Below are 22,494 nucleotides of genomic sequence, written 5' to 3'. Positions count from 1 at the left end.
GGTTTCATTAGTTCACCATTCTTGAACTATGTTTGCTAGTTCAGGAAAAAAACAGTATCAATAAATTTCCTTAATGCGTCTTTTAAAAGAGTAGATTTGGCACAAAAATTCTGTTGTAATACACAATGAAATGAAATCAAGTTATCAGAATTTTGTATTTCATTTTGTAGCAATGCAACAAATCCTTCATGTTTACCTCTCATAGAAGGAGCACCATTTGTGCATACTCTTACTAAATAACACCAATTAAGCTTTGCTTCCTGACATTTATCTTTAAAAATATTAATGTCCGTTCCACGTGTTCTCCCCATGATAGTAGTCAAAACTCCTCATAACATTGAAAATCTGCAGTTATAATGTGAATATAAAATGAAACTTGTGCTGAGTCAGTAATATCAGTGGACTCATCTAAAGCAATCAAAAAATAAGTATCATCATTGGGTATTGGGTCAGAGTTTCTGACCCAATATCCAATTTTCATCTTTTCTGGTATGTCCCATTATGAAGTAAGTACTGAACAAACAAGGGTTGGCTGATGACTTTGACTGAGCACATTTTATTTGGAATTGGTTTAAACTACCAACAAAAATGATAATACCGTGTGATGGATTGTCATAACCTGCATTGTTGCCTAGTTAAACATGGAATCTGATGTTGCCATCAGGGAACATCAGAATGAACAATCAATTAAAGAAAGATACTTGACATCATCAGAATTGCAGATAGGTAACATTAGTATGAAAATTATTGATGGAAAAGAAGCGAAACTTCTTTCAAACTAACAGAAGAATTATAGAAGTATGTTCACATAATTGACATGCCTGAAACAAAGAAGACTAAAACAGGTCAGATACTGCTAAATATATATATATATATAATGCTACAAAGTATATGATATTATATTTGGCCAATAATAATCAGGGACGGGCACAAGGGAGTAAGTATAGTATTAAAAACACTAAACATGAAGATAAGCTTCTTGAATGGCAGGTATTCTCAGGTAGAGTGATGTGTTCAAATTTCAAAATGGAAATTGGACAATTACACTGATTTGTATCATTCTCTACTAACAAGTTTTTGAGCCATAGAAGAAGGCATCTGACATAAAAAAAAAAGTTGATTGTTGGAAATCTGAACAGTAGAGTAAGTAATGAATGTGATACATAGAAATGTTTTGGGAAAATTTGGAGAAAATGTCACATATAATAATAAAAACAACCAGTGCTGAATTTTTGTTCAGGACATGGACTAGACAGTACAAACATGTTCTGTCGTAAAGATGTCCATAAATTCACTTGGAGAAAACACACACAAAAAAAGGAAAAGTCTTGACTGTTAGTGTTGAGTGATATCTTCATATTGGTATGGATGTAAGTTTACATACAAGAATATACAGCAATTTAAAAAAGAAATGACCACCATTTAATGAATATTGTCTTGAAAAATATGTACAAAATTTTTAAAATAATTAAAGTTGAGTAGTTTTCAGATGGGAACTGCAGACTGAAAACAAATATTATTATTATTATCTGACCTCTGTGGAGTCAGAAAGAATGAGAACTTGAAAACAAGAACCAGACATATGAGACTCACAGTCTTATATGTCAAAAAAATTCATTGATTCATCAAGGGAGACATGTGGTGAAGCTGTTTGCATGAATAGAAAATCCAAACTTCATAATGGACTCAAGAAGTTCTAAAGCAAGCCTGGAAATGATGAACCTTACAATCAAGTAAGTCAGTGCATTCTCTGAGAGAATTCAAAAAAAAAATGTAAGAAAGCTAAGCTATGTGTAATACAAAAGTCATAGGATAACTTTGGAAAGAAGCTTAGAAATGGAGAAAAGAGTACAGTAAAGGAATCAGAGATAATAAAATGTGACATAAAAACTGTAGATATTTTGGATATCTGGAATAATTATTTCAAAAATTATTAAATGAGATAAGCAAATAGAACAGTGGTAGAAATGATCAAGACCAATGCAGTTAGGAGGATATATCAATATTTCAAGTAGAAAAAGTGATCAGAAACCTCAGTTGTGGAAAGGCAGTTGGAATACATATCTGACTAGAACCGAAATAACTAAACATAGCAATACAAAAGTTTTACAGTGGCTACACTTGCATAATTCATTAAGCCTAGTTAGCAAATCAAATTTCAGATGATCGAAGTATAGCTCACATAGTATCCGTTTATATAAAAAAAGAAAGAAAACTATAGTATGCGAGTTAAAGATGAATTTCTGTACTGAGTATTCAGAGTATGATTTATGCCAGTTTAAATCTTACTTGGTTTAAATCTTACATAATAGGGGTGACTGAAACAAAAAAGACCAAAACTGGTGAGATCTTTCTGAACAATAAATACAAAATGTTATATTCAGGCAATGACAATCAAGGAAAAGAAGGAGTAGCCATAGTATTCAACACAAAATACGAGGCTAATCTTCTTGAATGGCAGTCAGTCTCAAGTAGAGTGATGTGGGCAAATATGAGAATGGGGAACTGGACAATGAGACTTATTTGTGCCTATGGTCCCACAGAAGGTTCTACTAAGGTAGAAGTGGAGGAATTTTTTGACGCTTTAGAAAAAGCAACTGACACAATGAAAAAGGAAAAGTTGGTCCTTGTTGGGGATCTAAATAGCAGAGTAGGCAATGATTGTGAGACATACAAAAATATTTTGGGAAAATTTGGAGAAAAGAGCAAAGCTAATAATAATGGCAAATATCTGTTGGATTTCTGCTCAGGACATGGACTGGTTATTACTAACACCATGTTCCAACATAAAAATGTGCACAAATTCACATGGAGTGAAGAGGCTAGGAATAAGAAAAGTCTCATTGACTATGTTATTGTTGATAGTGATGTTTTCTCCCTGGTGCAGGACACCAAAGTGTACAGAGGATTTGAAATTGGAAGTGATCACTATTTAGTCTTGAGCAGGATAAAATTGAATTTCATATTGAAAAGAATAACATGTAAGAAAGTTTTAAAGCGAATAAAAGTTGAGCAGCTCTCAGATGTGAACTGTAGACTAAAATACAGAAAGATTATTGAAAAGAAAATGAAAGAGTTTGAGAACAGGAATCAAACCTTGGAGATTCAGTGGCAAACTCTGAAGAAAACATTGATTGATTCTGCCAGAGAGGCATGTGGTGAGGTTGTGTGCAAGGATAAAAAAATCAGAACTCCCTGGTGGACACAGGAAGTTAAAGAGGCAGTGAAGGAAAAGAAGAAAGCATATCAAAAGTTCCTGGCAAATAAGTCAGCTTTTACTCTTACAGAATACAGAGACAAACGTAAGAAAGCTAAACAGTGTATAAAACTAGCTAAACAAAAGTCATGGGAGGACTTTGGCAAGAATATAGAAAATAAATATCAAGAAGGTGGGAAAATATTCTGGAGGTTGTTGAAGAAGCTTAGGAATGGAGGAAAGAGTGCTGTAAAAGGAGTTAGAGATGATAAAGGTGACATGGAAATGGGAGAAAAAGATATCCTTGAATATTATGGAGTAATTACTTTGAAAAACTGCTAAATGAAACAAGCAGTGATGACAGCACAGTGGTAAAAAACACTGACCAGGCATGCAAGCAGGAATGCATATCCATACTTGAAGTAGAAAAAGCCATCAAAGGCTTGAAATGTGGAAAGGCAGCAGGAGTAGATGATATTCGACCAGAAATGCTGAAGTATGGTGGTATAAAAGTCTTACAGTGGCTGCACTGCATAGTTCAGAAAGCCTGGACAGAGGGACAAATTCGCGATGATTGGAGTAGAGCTCTCATAGTACCCATATATAAAAAGGGAAATAAAACTGAATGTGAGAATTACAGAGGTATTTCCCTACTGAGTGTTCCTGGCAAGATCTATGCAAGTATACTTGAGAAACGGTTGAGAAGAATTATGGAAGAAAAGCTTGGTGAAGAACAAGCTGGATTCAGGCCAAATAGAGGCTGTCAGGATCAGATCTTCACTTTACGATAAATAGTCGAGAAAGCATGGGAATATAACAAAGATCTGTATTTAAGTTTTGTCGATTTGGAAAAGGCATATGACAAGGTGCCAAGAGAGAAGCTATTCAATACGCTACAGTTATATGGTGTCAATGGGGCATTATATCAAGCAATACTTAGTCTTTATTTGAGTTGTAAGTCAGCAGTTAGAATTGAAGGAAGTACAGGAAGATGGTTTAATGTTAAATCTGGTGTGAGACAAGGATGTACATTATCCCCTCTGTTATTCATTATCTATATGGATCACATTATGAAGGAAAGTGGTATTAAACCTGATATCAAATTGGAGATGTTAATGTCAGCTCTTTGCTTTATGTAGATGATGTTATACTTCTAAATAAATCCGCTACAAGTCTGCAAGATTCTCTGACTAAATTGAATAGCTGTTGTAATAGATATGGTATGAAGGTCAGCAATAAAAAGACAAAGACAATGAAAATAGGCAGAATCATTGAAAATGTGAACTGTGTTGTGAATGGAGAACCTGTGGAACAAGTAAAACATTTCAGCTACTTAGGCACGATTTTTACTGAAAATGGTAAATTAAATATAGAAATAGACAACAGAATCAGCAAAGCTGGTATGGTGGGAAGTCAATTGAATAAATTCATATGGAATAAGGGAGAAATTAGTCAGAACACTAAATTAGCTGTATACAAGATAGTGTTCAAACCAGTTTTAACTTATGGATCTGAGAGCTGGGTCAGAAGTAAAACACTTGACCAAAGACTAGAGACCGCAGATATGAGAGTCCTGAGAAAGATTAGAGGCGTGAACAGATGGCATCAATGGCAATATCATATTAAAAATGAGGATATTAGGAAAGAACTTTACATTGTCAGCATCCAGGAATGCGTTAGTAGAGCTAATTTCAGGTGGTATGGTCACTTAAATAGAATGGGAGAGGAAAGATTAGCAAAACAAGTGTTCTCTGCCAGGTTGGCAGGAAAACGACCCAGAGGAAGACCAAGATATAGGTGGATTGATACGGTACAAAGTGCCTTAGATGATAGAAAAATAAGATCTGATAATGTTGGAGTCTTGACAAGTAACAGACTGATTTGGAGGAAATTTGTAGATAGGAAGTTAGTAATGATGTAATTTTTTCATGTAGTACTGTCATATCCTGTACACCCCTTGACATGGCAGGAATTTGATGATGATGATGATGAAATCTTACTTGGAATAGTAGGGAAATACCCTTTACATGCTGGAAAAGAGGCTAAGAAAATTTGTAGAAAATAAACCTGGGTAAGAACAAGCTGGGTTCAGTCCAAATAGAAATTTTCAAGCGCCAATATTCACTTTAAGACAGATAGTTGCAAAATCATTGAAATATAACAATGATATCATTTAAGTGTGAAGAGAAAATCTCCTGAAAATGCTAGAGTTATGTAGTATGAAAGGAACATTATACAGATCAATACATCATTGTATTTAAATTAAAAGTTAACAGGATATTTGTTTACAGGACTAATTAAATTAATTAATATGGCATGAAAATCCAGCAATCAAAAGATGAAACCTGTGAAAATTGTCACTGACTTGGAAAATGTGAAGTACTTTTTAAATGTTGAACCTATAAAGCAAATAAAATATCACCTATTTAAGTAAAATTATTAGTGAAGATACCAAATTAAACATAGAAATATACAACAAAATAATCATTGCTGGTATGGTTGAATGCTGGTATCATAAATTTATAAAGAATAAGAGAGAAATTAATCAAGACACCATCAGTGTATAGGAGACAGCATTCAAAAGAATTGTAATCACAGACTAGAAGACATAGATATGAGTGATCTCAGTAAAATTAAGGAAGTGAACAGATTGTATCATTATTCTTATTGTACAGGCACCTCCATGGAGTCCATAGACTCATCGTGGGAGACCCAAGGTATCCACACAATCTATCATACCTTTCCTTGAAATTAACAGACAAAGCACTCACAGCTAACTCCTGCACCTCATTCCATTCATTCACAACTCTCTAAGTGAAAAATCTAGTCCTCATCCCCTTTCTAACCACACCTTTACTCAACTTCCAGGGATGACCTCTTATTCTGTCCCCTCTAGCCAAGTGCTGAAACATAATCCCTCTTTTTTCCTTGTCAGCCAACTTCTGCAATCCACACACCCTCACTCTATCTTCATAAGGAACAGACCACTCACCATCTTGGTTGCTTGCCTCTGAATCCTCTCCATCACTTTCTCATCCTCAGGAAACCAGACCTAAGCACAGCAATCCAAATGTGGACATATCAAAGCCTTATAAAGAGGAATAACAACTTTCTTCTGTCTACTTGTTAGTGTGTTCTTCAATAGCCAGGTAATCTTATGGGCTATCTTAGCAACATGTCCTCTAAACTTCAAGTCTCTGTCTACCACCATCCCTAAATCCCTAGCTTCATTTGTTTCCTGGGGTACAGTTTCATCAATATGGTTCACTGCTTGTAATTGATTTATCCCAAAATGCATAATTTTGCCTTTCTTGACATTAAACTGATATCCATTATCTTTTGCCCATACTGACCACCTATTTAAATCATCCTGCAGTCTCTCCACGTCACCTTGATTAACTGTTACGCTACCTAATTCTGCATCAGCAAATTAAACAGTAGTGGTCCTAGCACAGAACCTTGCAGCACACCACTAGTCACCTGCTTTCACCTGAATTCTGCTCCTTCATATACCACTTTTTGATATCTATCCAGCAGTCATCCTATTATCCATGTAACTAGTGTTATCTCCATTTGTTGTAATTTGTGTATTGCAGATTAATTTAATTTTCAAAATTAAGCTGAATGATTGTGTAGCCATTTCCTTTATTCTCAGCTGTCACTCTATTATAAAAGTTAGTAAATTACTAAGGCATGACTGACTCTTCACAAAGGCATGCTGCCTGTTATAGAGTATCATATTTTTATCTGCCTATTCTTGAATTCTCTTTTTCACCAATTTTTCCAGTACTTTTATCACCACTCCTGAGATTCTGATTGGTCTATAATTTGCTACCACAGATTTAGATTCTCCTTTATGCAAGAGAATTATTTTGTCTCCTTCCACTCTTGGAACTTTGCAAGAGCTGAAACTAAGATTAACCCCCCCCCTCCCCCAGCTGGCCATGTCTATAGACGTCCAGCTAAATCTGGATACGATTCTATAATATCTATTGAATAACATGGATAAGAGCTGCAATTTGGTCTCACTATTTCATCCACCTTGGCCGGTAGGGAGGTTAAACAACCTAGTCACAGGCATAGCCATTTCTCTTGCACATTCTCACAAAACTTAAACTGATATCCCATATAATCCCACGGCTGTATTTACATTGAGATCCTGCTATATACTAAGACCCTGCAATTCATCCACCACTGTTCTCACAAAAGTCTCTGTCACATATGTCACAACTTATCCTTACTTGGATGATATACCCTTGCAGAGTGATCACTCAGTAACTCAACAATTTTATCCACTTCTGTCTCCTCGTGACCATCAGCAATCATTAAGGTTAATCTTCCATAGTCATTCTTCCTCTTACTTGCCACTTAACGAAAGATTTCTTTGGGATTTCCTTTGGTCTACTCAGCTAGATTCTTCTCATAATCTGATATTGCTTTCCTTGCCATGCTGGTCACCTTTCTTGCCTGACCCTTTTACTGTTCATGAGCATTCTGGTCACCTTTCTCTTTATATATCCTCCACATTAATTTTTTTTTTTTTTTTGTAACTCATGCTGAATGATAGTACTCATCTAATTCCTGCTTGATTAACCCTCCTTACCTTAGGTATGCAGTTTAATATTACTTCCTCTAGCTGTCCATTAACTATCTCCCATACACTATTAACATTCTTTCCTTGTAGGGCTTTATGCCATGGCACTGCTTTAAGCTCCCCCCCCCCCCCAGCTTGTCATAATCACCTGCCTTGTAGTTCCACATACACCCCTTCTTGACAGAATATTCCTCATGTTTTACAATCTCCCAAGTCAAAACCACATGGTCACTTTCCCCAGTTGGAGGCAGTGTAGCCACTTTGGATACTCTTCTGATCCTACGAGGTTCAGTACTCTTACACACCGGAGTCCCCTCCATTACATGCTACTCCGAGTAATTATCTCTCAATAGGTGTATTAATTCCATTTCTTTCCTACTGTGTGATCTTTCTTCCACCCAATCTACATCTCCATAGTTGAAGTCTCCCATAATAATCACCTGACTTACACTCATTGTACTAATTTGCTGATACATGTCTTCCAGATCATCCCTGGAATCCCCTGGCCTTGATCTTACACAGGCTGCTTCAAATGAACAGCCAACTTTCTGCCTATCTCCTATTCTTTTGAGGTGTAATTCATCTGTAATCATCATCAGCAGTACCGCTCTCCCCATCCTATCTTCTCTCTCTCTCTGCCCTGAAAATACTAAACCCTTCACATTTTATCCCTGTAACTACATCATCTGCTGTTAGTCAAGTTTCACTAATGCCTATTTAACACGTTCGCTGCCACGCTCCTCGGGCATAGTTTGTTCTCGTATGCCAAGCGGTTTCGCGTCTTCAAGGTCACTACGAGTAATCTCGTAGCTGGGTTATCAGACAGAATTTTGTTTCATATGCCAACTACGAGTAATCTCGTATCACCCCCACCTATATATATTACATGTGCTGACGACTGTGTTTATTGTGTCTAGTCTCTAAAAACCTTCAGTTTTGCCATGACCAGTAAAAGAAAACTTACTGATAAAGAATTAGAAGCTTACACTAATATGAGTGATGATGAATTTAATGAATTCATCATCGCAAATGGAAGGATAAGAGGGAAGTTCTTTCCATTTCAAATATACACAAATTTGAAATGGTTGAAGCGAAAAATCGGAATGGTAAAATTCAATTAAAACCAAATATCATTAGGGACTATAATTTGGGTATGTCAGGCATCGATCCTTCTGATCAAATGCTTTCTTTCTATTCTGCCTTACGAAAGACAATTAGATGGCCAAAGAAATTGGTAATACGCATTTTTGATATATACATTCAAAATGCACATAAATTTTATAATATAATTACTGGAAACGCAATGACTGTGTTAAAATTTAGAGATCAATTTATCTCAGTTTTTGTTGGAATGGATGAGCTTACAGTGTCATAGAATATACCAGCAGGATTCGGGATCCTCATTATTTGGAAATTTTACTGCCTACAGAAAAAAGAATCGCCCCGACAAAGCCATGCTGAGTATGTACATGAAGCAAACAATGATGCGAAACGTTGTTATTGTCCTGTTTGCCAGGAAAAACCACTATTGTGCGTGGAAAATTGTTTTAAAGTGTATCATTCGTAATTTGAATAAATTGGTTTTTATTTTATTGATTTCATTTTATTATTTTTATTGATTTTATTAGTTTTAATTTGATTTACAAATTACGGGTTAACTCGTGTTTGGCATAGGAGGTCGGTAATCGACATACGAGGATATTCGTAGTTGGCTTCTGAGGCACATATATAATATATTATATTTTAGCTGAAATTATTTCCCTTCTACCAAGCCCCCAGACATGCTCTCCACTTTATTCCCAAGCGAAGGGTCTAAATTAAGCTACTTATACTTAGGGTTAACTTGTGCTTGGTATATGAGGTCGGTAATCGACATACGAGTATGTTCGTAGTTGGCTTGTGAGGCTCATATACCAACTATGAGTATACTTGTAGTTGTCAGCGAACGTGTTAAACTGAAATAGAAACATGCATATAATTTCAACACAAGAAAACTGTATTATTTCTATCCCTCATCCTCCTAAATAAGATTAGTCCCTGATTGTCATGGAAACCTATTTCATCCCATCAAAGAGTGGAATGTAATGCCACATTTTTGGCATTACATTTAGGATTCATCACCAGCAAAGTCTACAACTAATTTCCTAGTAAACAGGCAATGTCAATATTGCCACAATAGTGCCCTGTTTGGATTTCAAACCTGGGACCTTACCATCTACAGTTTGCCATTTTAACCAGCACACTAATGTAATAAGGTTGATTTTGAGCTGTTGGGTGAAATAATAAGAGTTTACTGAAACAAACAGTGAAGAAACTTGAAGGTATAATATTTGTCACATAAAAGTCTCATCTGGTTGGATTTTAATAAACATATTTAGTAGCACAGCTGTTTTATTTCAAATGAGAATGCAGAATCAATTCATAATAGATATCAAATAATATATAAATAAAAAAAAAATTATAGAAATCTGAAAAATTGGAATTGAAACCTAAACTCAAATCAAAGCTGATGTGTATAAACTGAAATCGATAAAAAAAAAAGAAAAAAATTGAATTGGAAAACATGATAAAACTGAAATCTAGTTTTGAAATCCTTGAACTTGAATTTTTTTTTTTTTTCAGTATCCCATCCTTGATGGTACTTAAACAAAATGGAATAGAAAAGGTTAATAATATAAGTGTTATACAAGGATTGGCATATTGGTAACCAAGATTTAGGTGGATTGATGCAATTAGAGGACCAAGATATAAGATCTGACAGTATTTTAAATACTGAAACCTTGATGAAGTCCTGACAAATAATATACTAATTTGTGGGAAAAATGTTGGAAGGAAGTTAGTAATCCCCCCCCCCCAAAGGATAATTCACCAAAATTCATGCTGAAATAACTAGCATGCAGATGAATGAACAAACAAAACAAATCCGGTAGAAGCTTACTGATTTCTTGAAATGCACCTCATTTGACAAATTTGCAATAAATTAACTCTTTTTTTTTTAATCTTAAGTTTTATCCAGTTAAGAAATATTATTTTATAAAAAAAAAACCTGTATATTTGCATATGCACAGTTTTTTGATAATCTGTATGAGATAACATATTTTAAAGTAGAACTTTAAAATGTAGAACTTCAGAAGAACGAAACAGTAATTTTTAAGCCTTTATATCACTGTCAGTAATCACTAAGTCCTTTGTTTAGAAAGATGTGTTTGAATTCTGTCTAGGATGCATTCTATTTAAGGAATTTTCAAATAAAGGTAAGTTAGCTGGTTCTCGTGTGAAGGTAACATGGTTTTTCCTTCTGGCATTTCATTCTTCCTGGCACACTGACCAGAGAATGCATCCAATTTACAGATATGTTAGACTATGTGGATAGCATCACTCACTATATCATTTAATTAGGTATCTGCAAAGCCAAATTACTTGCCTGTGACAGGTCATTGAACCTAACAGATAAGAAGATAATTCTATTTCAGTTTATTTTATATAACACCGTGCAAAGTAGAACTGTAGTAGTGCATTATGAGAGAGAGAGAGATTTTAAATTAGAGCTTAGGCAATGGATATTTGAGGGAAAGAGAAGCCTTATTTATAAACTTAAGGATCTATACAAGCTCATCCATAGCAGACTCATACATACATCCATGCTTACAGTCGGATTTGAACCCATGACCTTCTTGTTGAAGAGCAGGTATATGCTATTCACTCAGCCAACCATTTGAGCAATATCTAGATTGAATATCTTCATATTAAAGCATATATATATATATATTTGTATTAACTGTGTGACCCATCTTTATCTGTATAAAAGTAGCCATGTGATTTTGTTAAAATGAAGTGTTTCCAATTTTTTCATTAAATTTATTATTTGGAGAATGTTATTGAATGATGACTAACAATGAATATTCATTGGTTTCATGACACTCAAAATATGAGGTGGGGGGATTAATATGGTAGATTTACATAAAAAATGTCAATTCTACCTTTATATTCTTTTTTAATTTAAAAAAATACAAAAGATAATTTATAAGTATAATAACTTGGCATTTCTAGATGTAAGTATAGTTTGTCATTAACTTTAAAATATGACAGAATAAATTAGCTGTAAAAAATACCAGAACAGAAAAAAAAATATTAAAATTATAAAGAAGCAAATATCAGATACTATGCAAGAAGAATTTATTTAGAGCTTTTGTGGAATTGTGATAAGAAAACAACTACAGCATATTATTATTCTGAAACAGTGTAAGAATAACAAGGTAAGAATTGTTTGTGTTGTCCTATTCTTTTTTTTTATTTATATACAATATTTTTTTCACTGTGCTAGCTTTAATTATTTCCACCTGAAATGAATTTCCTTTCTGTCAGTTCTAAAAGAAAACAGCTGTGTCACTTTTCAACATAATCTCCCTTTACTACAACACACTTTTCACATCTTTGAATTAACATTTCTATGCCCTTTAAAAAATAGTCTGTACTTGTCTGCAAAATGGCCTAAAACTGCATCTTTCATCTCATTGTCATCTGCAACTTTTTTTTTTCAAAGGTCGTTCTTCAGTTTTGAGAAGAGGTAGCAGTCACTGGGTACTAGATCTGGGCTTTAGGGTGGGTGTTCAATCTCCTGGAAGCCACAGTCCTTCACTGTAGTTTTGGAAACAATAACTGTGAACTGGAGCATTGTTGTGAAGCAGACAAACATCATGACTCATTCCTTGTCTCTTGTCCTTTATAACATCATGCAGTTTGTGCAGGAGTGAAGCATAATATTCTGCATTCATGGTGGTATTCCTTTCCTTGAAGCCAATCAAGAGAATTCCAAGGCAATCCCAACATATTGTTGCCATGATCTTCTTGGTGGACTGAGTGACCTTAGCTTTTCTTGGCAGTGCTTTGCCTGTTTTGCAGCACTCTGTGGATTCCAGCACTTCACTCTGATTCCCTTGGCAAAGCTCTAAAAACTTGCTGGAACAGGTCATATGATTCTTCTTCTGAATTGAAGAAGAATCATGTGACATCTCCTTCTGAATTGAAGAAAGAAGGCGGGGCACACACCTTGCACTGACCTTCGTCATGTGAAGATTCTCGTGAATGATGCGAAAGACGGGTATTATAGAAAGCCACAACTTTGCTGAGATTTCTTTGAGCTTCTGCTCTGTCATTAGCAGTTGCTCCTCAACAAGAAAGACATTTTCCTCAGTCATCACTTCTACAGGCTGACCATCACAAGAATCATCTTTGCTCTCTCTTCCTTGGTGAAACCATTTAGCCCATTCCTTCACAATATAATATGAAGGAGAAGCTTCCCCACAAATACTATCCAGTTGTGTTTAATAGCATTTGGAGAAAGCCCTTCTTTGGTGAAAAACTTTATCATGGTGCAGTACTCAATTTTTAACAGTAATCTCTTCTACAGCCACTTAGCATGCCACATGCTAGTCAAACAAGTGCCTCCAACTGAATGATGCAGGTAAAGAGTTGAAACTAGTACAATCTTTCCATAGATGGTGCTATCTGTCACGTGTGGCATTTTAAAATTGACGCAAATTTTATATGTGAGGCCTAAAACTTTTGGAATCTACCTTGTAGCTTGTTCTTCCCCATGTTTCTCTTCCACAATTTTTCTTCGCTTTGGCTCAAGTATTGTTGTATGAATTTTACCTGGAACACTCAGTAGGAAAATTCCTCTGTAATTCTCACATTCTGTTTTATTTCCCTTTTTATAGATAGCTGCTATGAGAGCTCTACTCCAATCATCTGGAATTAGGTATCTTCTACCTTCAGCTGCTTTTCTGTATTTTAAGTTTTTGATGATCTTTTTACCACCATTCTATAACATTTTGTTTCATTTACTAATTTTTCTGAGGTTTTATTCCAGAGATTTAGAATATCTTCAGTTTTTATCCACCTTTATCATCTCTTATTCCTTTTACAGTACTCTTTTCAATAGCCTCTGGAATGTTTTATTTCCTTCATGATATTTAGGTTATGTATTCATATTAAAGGTTTATTAGCTGTTATTACACATAGCTTAGCTTTCTTACATTTTGCTTACATTATCATGATGTGTATTCTCTCATGGCATGTGTTGTCACTCACTGGGAATTTTTTTTATATACTTATATACTTTCCCTTTCTTTCATTGTCTCTTTAACTTTCTGAGTCTGTGGAGTTCTTTTTTTGCAGACAACTTTGAATGCCTCTTTGGCTGAATCAGAATTTTCTTCAGGGTCTACCACTCATCTCCATGGTTTAATTCTTGTTTTCAAATTTTTATATTTTTTCCTCCAGTGAGATTTGTGTATTTGAATCTACTGTTCACCTCTGAAAGCTTCTCAACTTTAATTCTTTTTAAAACTAATATTTTTCATCATACATATATTATTTTCAATAGATTTTCAATTTCATCCTGCTTGAAACTAAATATTGATTACTTTCTATTTCAGATACTTCCTGTGTTATTCTTAACACACTTGTAATTGCTGATAACAATTTAAGAAAAATTTCTGTGAAGAGAAATTTTAAAATTTTTTTTCACAGTTGTTTTTTAAGGACTTATTTGATTTCATGGAATCATGCAGCAGTGTATTTTAAATAAAAAGTTGTTTTCTTTTATCCCACTATACAAGATTTCTTGGTTTTTTCATCCTCTGAATTACTTTAATAAAACTTCGCTTTGCGAAATATGTGGTCCCTATACTGGCATCTTAATGAACAGTTCTTAAACCACAGTAATATTAAATTTTAACAATATTATTCATCTCTCATATTTGTTTTATATTAATCCCATATATACAAGAGGTGAAAGAACCTATAGTGTATCAGTGATATGTGGATATCAGGTGAGAGTTGAGAAAGAAGACATCTATTGACATTTTTCTAGAAGAGTTGAATGTAGTAGTTATTGGGATACACTTTACAAGTAAGACGTCCAGAAGACAGTGGTATGTATAGTAAAAGAGGATGAGGAGAAGCAGATTTGGTATGTTAGTAGCTGATGAGTGAAGAATAGTGTCTAGAGCAGAAAAGAACGCCTAGTTTTTAGAGGCTGAGGAAGCTTGAATGATGTGTCTATACTAGAAGAGGCTGGAGGTAAATGCCATTTCAGGGGGGGAGAGAGAGAGATCTCATCCATTCTGGTGATTTGTATATTGCTTTGGATAATAGTATGTGAGCTGAGATCCCCTTTTTTTTGTGAGAGAAAAGGTGAGACTGTTTGTTGGCATTGAAGATTACCCTTGCCCCCAAAGGATGGTGTGGAGATCAGTGTTTAAGGCACTAGTTGCAAATGATCTTAAAGCTTGGGAGATCTGAGTAGTACTGCATGATGATTTGTCAAATGAATAGATTCATTTGACAAATCATCAGGATGAGTTCAGTAAATTGGCAGCGAGGGCAAAGGACAATGGTTGTCAATTTAATGCTGCAAAATGTAAAATAATCCACTTCAAAATTAACTCAGATCCCTAGTGTGATAGCGGATAGAGGGTGGATGGCATATTTCAAAAGTTGGCTAAATAGTTCAAAATATTATATTGAAGCATGTTGATATTGAATATTGAAGAATACGTTGACAAGAAGTAAAGATAGGGAGGTATCTCTCTCTTCATAATAAGGATATGATTCAGCCACACCTTGATTACTGTGCACAGATTTAATTACTTGGGTTTCTTAGAGATTAGGAGATAGTAGAGAGGATTCAGAGGCAAGTGACCAAGCTGGTGACAGATCTGTAGACTGATGAAGATAGACTGTGTGTGTGTGTGTGTGTGTGTGTGTGTGTGTGTGTGTGTGTGTGTGTGTGTTGCAGAGTTTAGTGGACAGGCAGAGGAGAGGGGACATTATAGAATCCTCATAAATTATTAAATGGATTCTATAAAATTGATACAAATTTTTCGATATGTGACGAGTAGGGAGAGAAAACGAGGGGGTCATCCCTTGAAGTTGTGTAAGAGTGTGGTTAGTAAGGATGTGAGAACTAAATTTTTTATTTGGAGAGTTGAATTGGCGATTGTTAGTTGTCAGTGTCCCAATGGTGAATGGACTTGAGGAGAGGAGGTATGATTGTTGTTGTGTGAATAATGGTTAGCATGAATATCTTGCAATGAGTCTTTTGACTTCATGGGGATATCCCATCCTAGAACCGAGTTTCTTCTGGATTATGTAAAAATTAAAAATTTCTATATAAACTTAACAAAAATAAGAAAGGAAAAAAAAAATATGAGACACATCTTCATCCAAAAACTGGAGATATTAAATTATTAAATTTACATTATTTAATGTAAAGTTAATATGTGTTTTTCTTAAATTTTCTTATGGATTTTGTATATAGTATGACATACATTTATTTTACAGAAATTAGAAGATATTAGAAAAGAACTAAGTGATATTTTAAATAAGAAAGTTGAAAGGTGAGATATAAACTAAGTATTCATGGACATTTTAAAAAAAAACTGTGTTAAAAATTTCCTTGCCCTTAATTATTATGTAGGTCATATGAAACTTTACTCTAGATTTTAGGTAGTTGTGGAAAGTTTTCTTGCCTATATGTTGCATAATATATTGGAACAACATACAAGAGACAAAATCGGCAATTATCTGAAATCCAGATTATAATGAAAATATGATAAATATACTATTATTGTTTTTGTATAATAATAATAAAGGCTTCTGTCATTAAATTAGCTCACTGAGAGAGAAGAAGGAATCAGATGCATTTCTTGAATAGCTGAAGTTGTAGTCTTTGGAGAAAACAGTGAGGAAGGCTGTTCCAAAGAGTAGAAGTAGATGGAATAAAAGTGGAGGAAGAAAAGTCAATTTTATGTGATCAACAAAGCTGAACAGTGAACAAAATGAAATGAACAGAATAAATGAAAGTGTAGGAATGATGTTTCAATAATGAAATATCATGAGGTGACATAATTAAAAGAATTATAAAAATGGAAGAAAACTCATGTAAAAAAGTTTATTAATGTAAAATTTTTGCCTAAATATATCATAGGCATCATCAGTACAAGATCACAGAACAGCAGTTAAACACTACCAGACAATTCTAAAATGAGCCACCTGAGTAGTTTGTTACGTCTCGTGGTGTGTTTCTCTCTCTCTTTTTTATTTTTTATTTATTACACCTCCTACTCTTTAGTTCCCTATTTTATATTATCTTTATTTTGCTCCTAAGTCGACTGCGCTATTGTTATATCTCTTATCTAGCCCTTGTTACGTCTTGTACTTTCTTTTTATTCTTTATTTACTACTATTATTATCCTATATTCCTTCGTACCAGAAATTTCGTTTCTGACAAATTTGTTTTAGAATGACTGTGCCAGTCGGTAACTAATTCCTGACACTTAATTGATTATCTTGGTAACATTAGTCAACATAGGGATCACGTGGTGAGCAGTCGTGGCTCCCCTCTCTACCTTGCATGAAATGTTCCCCCTCACTCACACAGGTCCAAATGTTTTTTTTTATAAGTGGTAGGTCAGTCTCAAAACAACAGAACTTATAAACTTTGTTTTAAAAGAATACATTTATTATAGCACAAGAAAAGCTACACATTCGATTAGACATTCTAAATATACTTGAAATAATAACTTCGTTACTAAATTACCTGCTTGTTCAGAATTGAAAGCCTGAATCTCCCCCTTTTTTTTAGATTAAGTGATCCAAAACTTCATTCTCTAAGCTTAAGTATTTCAAACTAGATATCGCTGCATTACAATTAGGTTCAAACTCGATCCATCTTTATAGAATTAATCAATACGCATTCCCTATGTACAATTGTAAGGTTTACACATGGCATATCAAATTCACACTATTTTAAACTCTAACATGGAAGACAAAGTTCAACTCTGTCAAGTTTCTATGCCCCACACTTTAAGTATAAGTCAGGCTAACATTCAGTACTACAGCTATCAGCTTCTTCCTAACAAACTGTTCAAAAGTTATGTTCTCTTTTTGGCACAATTTTAGAATAGCACGAGTCTTCTGACACTGACAATTAGTCCAACACAGTCACTGAGGCACTATGAGCAAACAAATGCATGGAACTCTTCAAATCCTTGTCCCCCTTTTCTTCTTTACGCTTACATTTATATAAGATAGATTAAAAAGGTTGTACTTTACCATCTTGTCTTTACTAATGGGGTTTCCGTGACTTCCCCATGCTTTCATTTCGGATATGGCAAGACTTCCGTATTCATTAGCCACTTGCTTCTATGGCTGCTGCGACTTACTTATTTTTTCTTCGAAGGTTGTCCTTCGCTGTCTTTACATTGGCATGGTTTACCAATGGCTCCTTATTGAAAATCTGGCTTCATTCCACAGGTAGCTTTGTTCATCTCGGTTATAACAGCAACCGGGAGATAGTTGCTGGTTACCGGCGACAAGCTTCCTCAGCCATCCAGGCTCGAACGGGAACACAGGAACAGAAAAAACAAGAGAGCGTTTGAACCGCGCGCCGCTCCTTATATCTTCCTCGTGAGCGCCCTCTCTCATTGCCTACGTCATACACTTAGCTATAGCCAATTGGTCACTTTAACTCTGAACTGTTTAACATGGTTCTAAAACACAGTCTTCCTTAGCTTATTTTACAACAATAATTTTAATCGGGTTGACATACTTTGGATCATAATATGTTCAGTACTCCCTCAGCCCTGTTCTTGGAAGTATAAGCATATCCTTTCCTTAAGTTTCTATTCTCTCATGTTAGGTCGGAAACAAATGGCCTATGGATAGTGGGGTCAGTTATTTCCGACACAACAAGCTAATACAAGATGAGAAAAAAAAAGTTAATCATTTCCTAACTTTTTTTTTTTTTTTCTTAAATAAGCCATGGCATCCACCTTAATAAGATGTAGGACCCCCTCTTTTTTTTTGCTGTGATTGACTGCATCAATCCTACAGAACATACTTTCCACAAGCATATGATAATGATCAATGGGAATTTTGGACCATTCCTTCTGCAGGCATATAATGAGGTCCTGGACTATTGTGGGGATGATGTCTCTTGACCTCACTTGATGCTCCAGTTCATCCCACAGATGTTCAGTAGGATTGAGATCAGAGCTCTGTGGAGGTCAGTCAAGTGTGGTGACATTCATGTCGACACAGTTACAGCAACAACAACCTTATGACACAGTGCATTGTGTTGCTGGAAGAGGCAGTGGTCAGTTCTGTAAAAATGCCACAAAGTAGGAAGCATTGCATTATCCAGAATGTTCAGATATCTCTCAGAGTTCATTGTTTGTGGCACACCAACAGAGGTCCAAGGTCAAACCAAAAAAAACAGGACCATACCATCACACTGCCACCTTTGAATTTCATTGTTGGGAGTTACACACTCTGGTAAGAGACATTCACCGAGCATCCGCCATCCACACCTGTCCATCTGCTCGGTAGAGGGTTTAGAGTGATTCATCGCTCCATAACAGTTTTTTAAACTTCTACATCCCACTGTACACACTCTTTGCGCCATTGAAGATGATACTACATGCATGTGGTCCTACCATGGAAACCTATGTTGTGAGCCTCGATTCTGAATGTTTTTGTGCAAGTTTGTGTTCCAATCAGTGCCCGGAACTCTTCATTCAGCATGTCATCCGAATGGTGGTTTTACATATTATCCTTCATAGGACCCTATGGTCAGGTTTGGTGAATGTGATGGGTCATTCACTGCAAGTAACACTTGCAGTTGATTCCCTCTGATTCCATCTCAGTATGGTATCACTGATTGTTGATCTTGACCTCAGATGGCTCAATTTGTCAAAAATTTGCCGAATAGAAAGGCCTGCAGCACGGCATCCTAACACAAACGTCTCTTTCAAACTCTTCTCACAGCTATTTCACCTGGACATAGTTGCACTGACTTAGGAGCATCATATTCCTTCCATTTATACTGGCTATAAGCATGTGACTTGTTACATGGCATGGTGCACCTCTGCCATGGGTTGTCTGTTGACTCCTTTCCAAGCAGTGTATACTGTGTATACATATATACACACTATGTTGCAAAAGTATTTGGACACCTTACATGCCATGCAAATATTCAGTGGGTATCTACATAAGTCTGGTAATAAAAGGAAGTTGTAGGATGTGCTGCGTGTTTTGCGCTGTATTCAATGTCAAGATGCCGCATTCAGCTGAACTGATAGACTTCCAACATGGGATTTTAGTTGGGTTTCACATCAGATGTCTTTCTGTCCATGACATTGGAATCCATCTCAGTATACCAAAATCCACCATTGCTTATGTCATTTATAGATGAAAAGTTGATGGTGCTACTACAGTATGAAAATACCCCTAGGATGCCACTGACACTCGCTCACTGAGTTTGGCGAGCTCTGTCTCAGAATGTTTGAGCATCCCACATATCATCAGCAGTGGACCTTGCATTCAACCTAGAAAATGCTGCAGGGACATCTGTTAGCATTAAAACTATTCGCAGAGAGTTGCATGCTTTAGGTTACCATGGTAGAGCTGCTGCAAACAAGCAGCAGCACACACACATCCCCTCCAGTGCCAAATAACATCTGAACTGGTGTCTTTCACACCATTCCTGGACAGCAGATGATTGGAGAAGGGTTCTGTGGAGCGATGAATCACACTTCCAAATGCTTCTCCAGATCTGACCACAAAAAGATGGTTGTGGTCATATCTGGAAATTCCCCAGTGAATGGTTCTGGTGTCAAGTTTGGTGGAGGCTCAGTAATGGCATAGGAATGTTTCAGTTGGATGGGGCTTGGTCAGTTGGTGGTCATGCCCAAAACTATGATGTCTGATGGCTTCCTGGACAACTTATGCTTCTGATGCTGTGAGAGTACTTCGGTAGTGACCCTTGCATGTTTCAGCACAACAATGCTCTATATGCCATACTACTGCTTGTCCAAGACTGGTTTCCACAAAACAATGTTGAGGTGTTGGTGGGGGGGGGGTAGCATTGTACAAGGAAAGGAAGAATATTCTTGTTGCAAGGTATCAGAAATTGGTTGAAGAATGCATTTTTTTGAAGTTTAGCAGATTTAAAATTCCTTTTTAAATCTGCTAAACTTTCCTATTTCTCACAAAAGGGAAATAGTACTGTAGACCATCAGATCTGTTGTAAGTTTGAACAATGAAGTAAAGCTTCACAATATAAAGATGTTCTATCAAGAAATGACTTTTATGAAGTACTTCTGTTATAATGAACTCTGTGTTTAGTTGGTAGTATTCTCCGCAAGCCCACATGTTCAGGCTGATGGTATTTAGTATAAGACCTCTATTCTTCTAGATGAATAAAAGATCTTCCTGTTTGTCCAAAATAAGTAGCCAACGTAAGGAATATAAAAAAGGTTTCCTAACTTATTTAAATATATATATATATATATATATATATATATAAATATATATATAGTTTTATTAAGAATTGAATGACTAGAACCGAGATTTAAGTAAAAAGGTTTTAATATAAAAACACTACTAGTTTCGGCCTGTAACATATATAGATATATATATATGTTATATATATATATATATATATATATATATATATATATATATATATATATAGACAAAATAAAGAAATTTAGGAAATTACTAAAATTAAGAGCCAAAAGGCTTCAGTTCAGCAATGTAAAATTATTTAAATCAAGTGGATATTAGATCCAGCATTATTTCAAAGCTGAACGTAGAAACTGAAAATTTTGTGAGGTTGACCAGAGATTACATTTTCGTAAGTTCTCTGGTCAACTTACCTTATGAAACTTTCATAGTTTCTACATCCGGCTTTGAAATGATGCTGGATCTAATATCTACTTGATTTATATAAAGCTAGGAAAGATTAGCAGATTTAAAAAGTGCTGTCTCCCATAAAGGGGATAGGTGTAGACTATCGAATCAGTTTAAGTTAGGACAGCGAAGTAAAGTTTCAGGCATTTCTTTATAAAGACATTCTGAGAGGAAACAGCTTTTATGAAGGACTCTTTTCTTGTTCCACTGAACTCTGTTTAGTGTTGATAGCATGTTCTGCAAGTCCAGAGTGTTCAGGCTTACGGTATTTAATGTAAGACTTGTGTTATTCTTTTTGCTATGCATTCAGTAATGCCATTCAAATAAGGTATAGGAATTAATTATTACTAAGGCTGACAAGAGAAAGGCTGTTAAGATAGAAAAGAATATGAAAGAAAAATGTCTCTATTACTTCGAGACTATTCAACTTACATTTGATCCTACCTGTAGTCAACTAAACAGACTTCATTCTCTTATTGGTAATGTTTCTATTCGGAATGAAAAGAAAAATCTTTAAAACCTTTGGTAGTCCACCTAGATTGTATAGGATGTTCCACTTATAAGATTTCTAAATTCTTATCTAATTTACTTGCTGCTTCAACTAGAACTGCTACTTATATAAAAAAACACTTTGGATTTTAAAAATAAAATTTCTGATCATCTGGATGCTTCAAATATTATGATTAGTTTAGATGTTGTATCCTTGTTTACTAATATTCCTTTATCTGACACCATTGAATTACTTCAAAAATTTATTTCTCCTTTAAAAACAAATTATATCAACAAATTTGAGGAACAGCCATGGGCAGTCCTATTTTTCCTACTATTGCCAACTTCTTCAGAACACTTTGAACATGTTTTTGATAACATTTCACCTAGACCTGTACATTGATACTGATATTAGATGATATTTTTGCAATTTAGAATGGCTATTCCTCTGAGT

General features: G+C 35.2%; 1 protein-coding gene across 3 annotated transcripts in view; it reads left to right on the top strand.

Moving 5' to 3' along the window:
• The window catches only part of Sms (spermine synthase), a 250,094-nt gene that overhangs the window by 111,645 nt on the left and 115,955 nt on the right, over nucleotides 1-22,494 (top strand). For all 3 annotated transcript variants that reach the window (XM_090403753.1, XM_090403752.1, XM_090403751.1), the window contains exon 5: nucleotides 16,140-16,195. In XM_090403753.1, the coding sequence (XP_090259879.1) occupies nucleotides 16,140-16,195 (56 nt within the window). The remainder of the gene's footprint in view (nucleotides 1-16,139; nucleotides 16,196-22,494) is intronic.

This window comes from Typopeltis vanoorti, chromosome 14, assembly GCF_054136105.1.
Source record: "Typopeltis vanoorti isolate ZY-2024b chromosome 14, IOZ_Tvanoo_1.0, whole genome shotgun sequence".
Lineage (NCBI taxonomy): Eukaryota > Metazoa > Arthropoda > Arachnida > Uropygi > Thelyphonidae > Typopeltis > Typopeltis vanoorti.
Note: the sequence above shows the minus strand (reverse complement) of the source record. Positions and strands in the feature narration are given on the sequence as shown.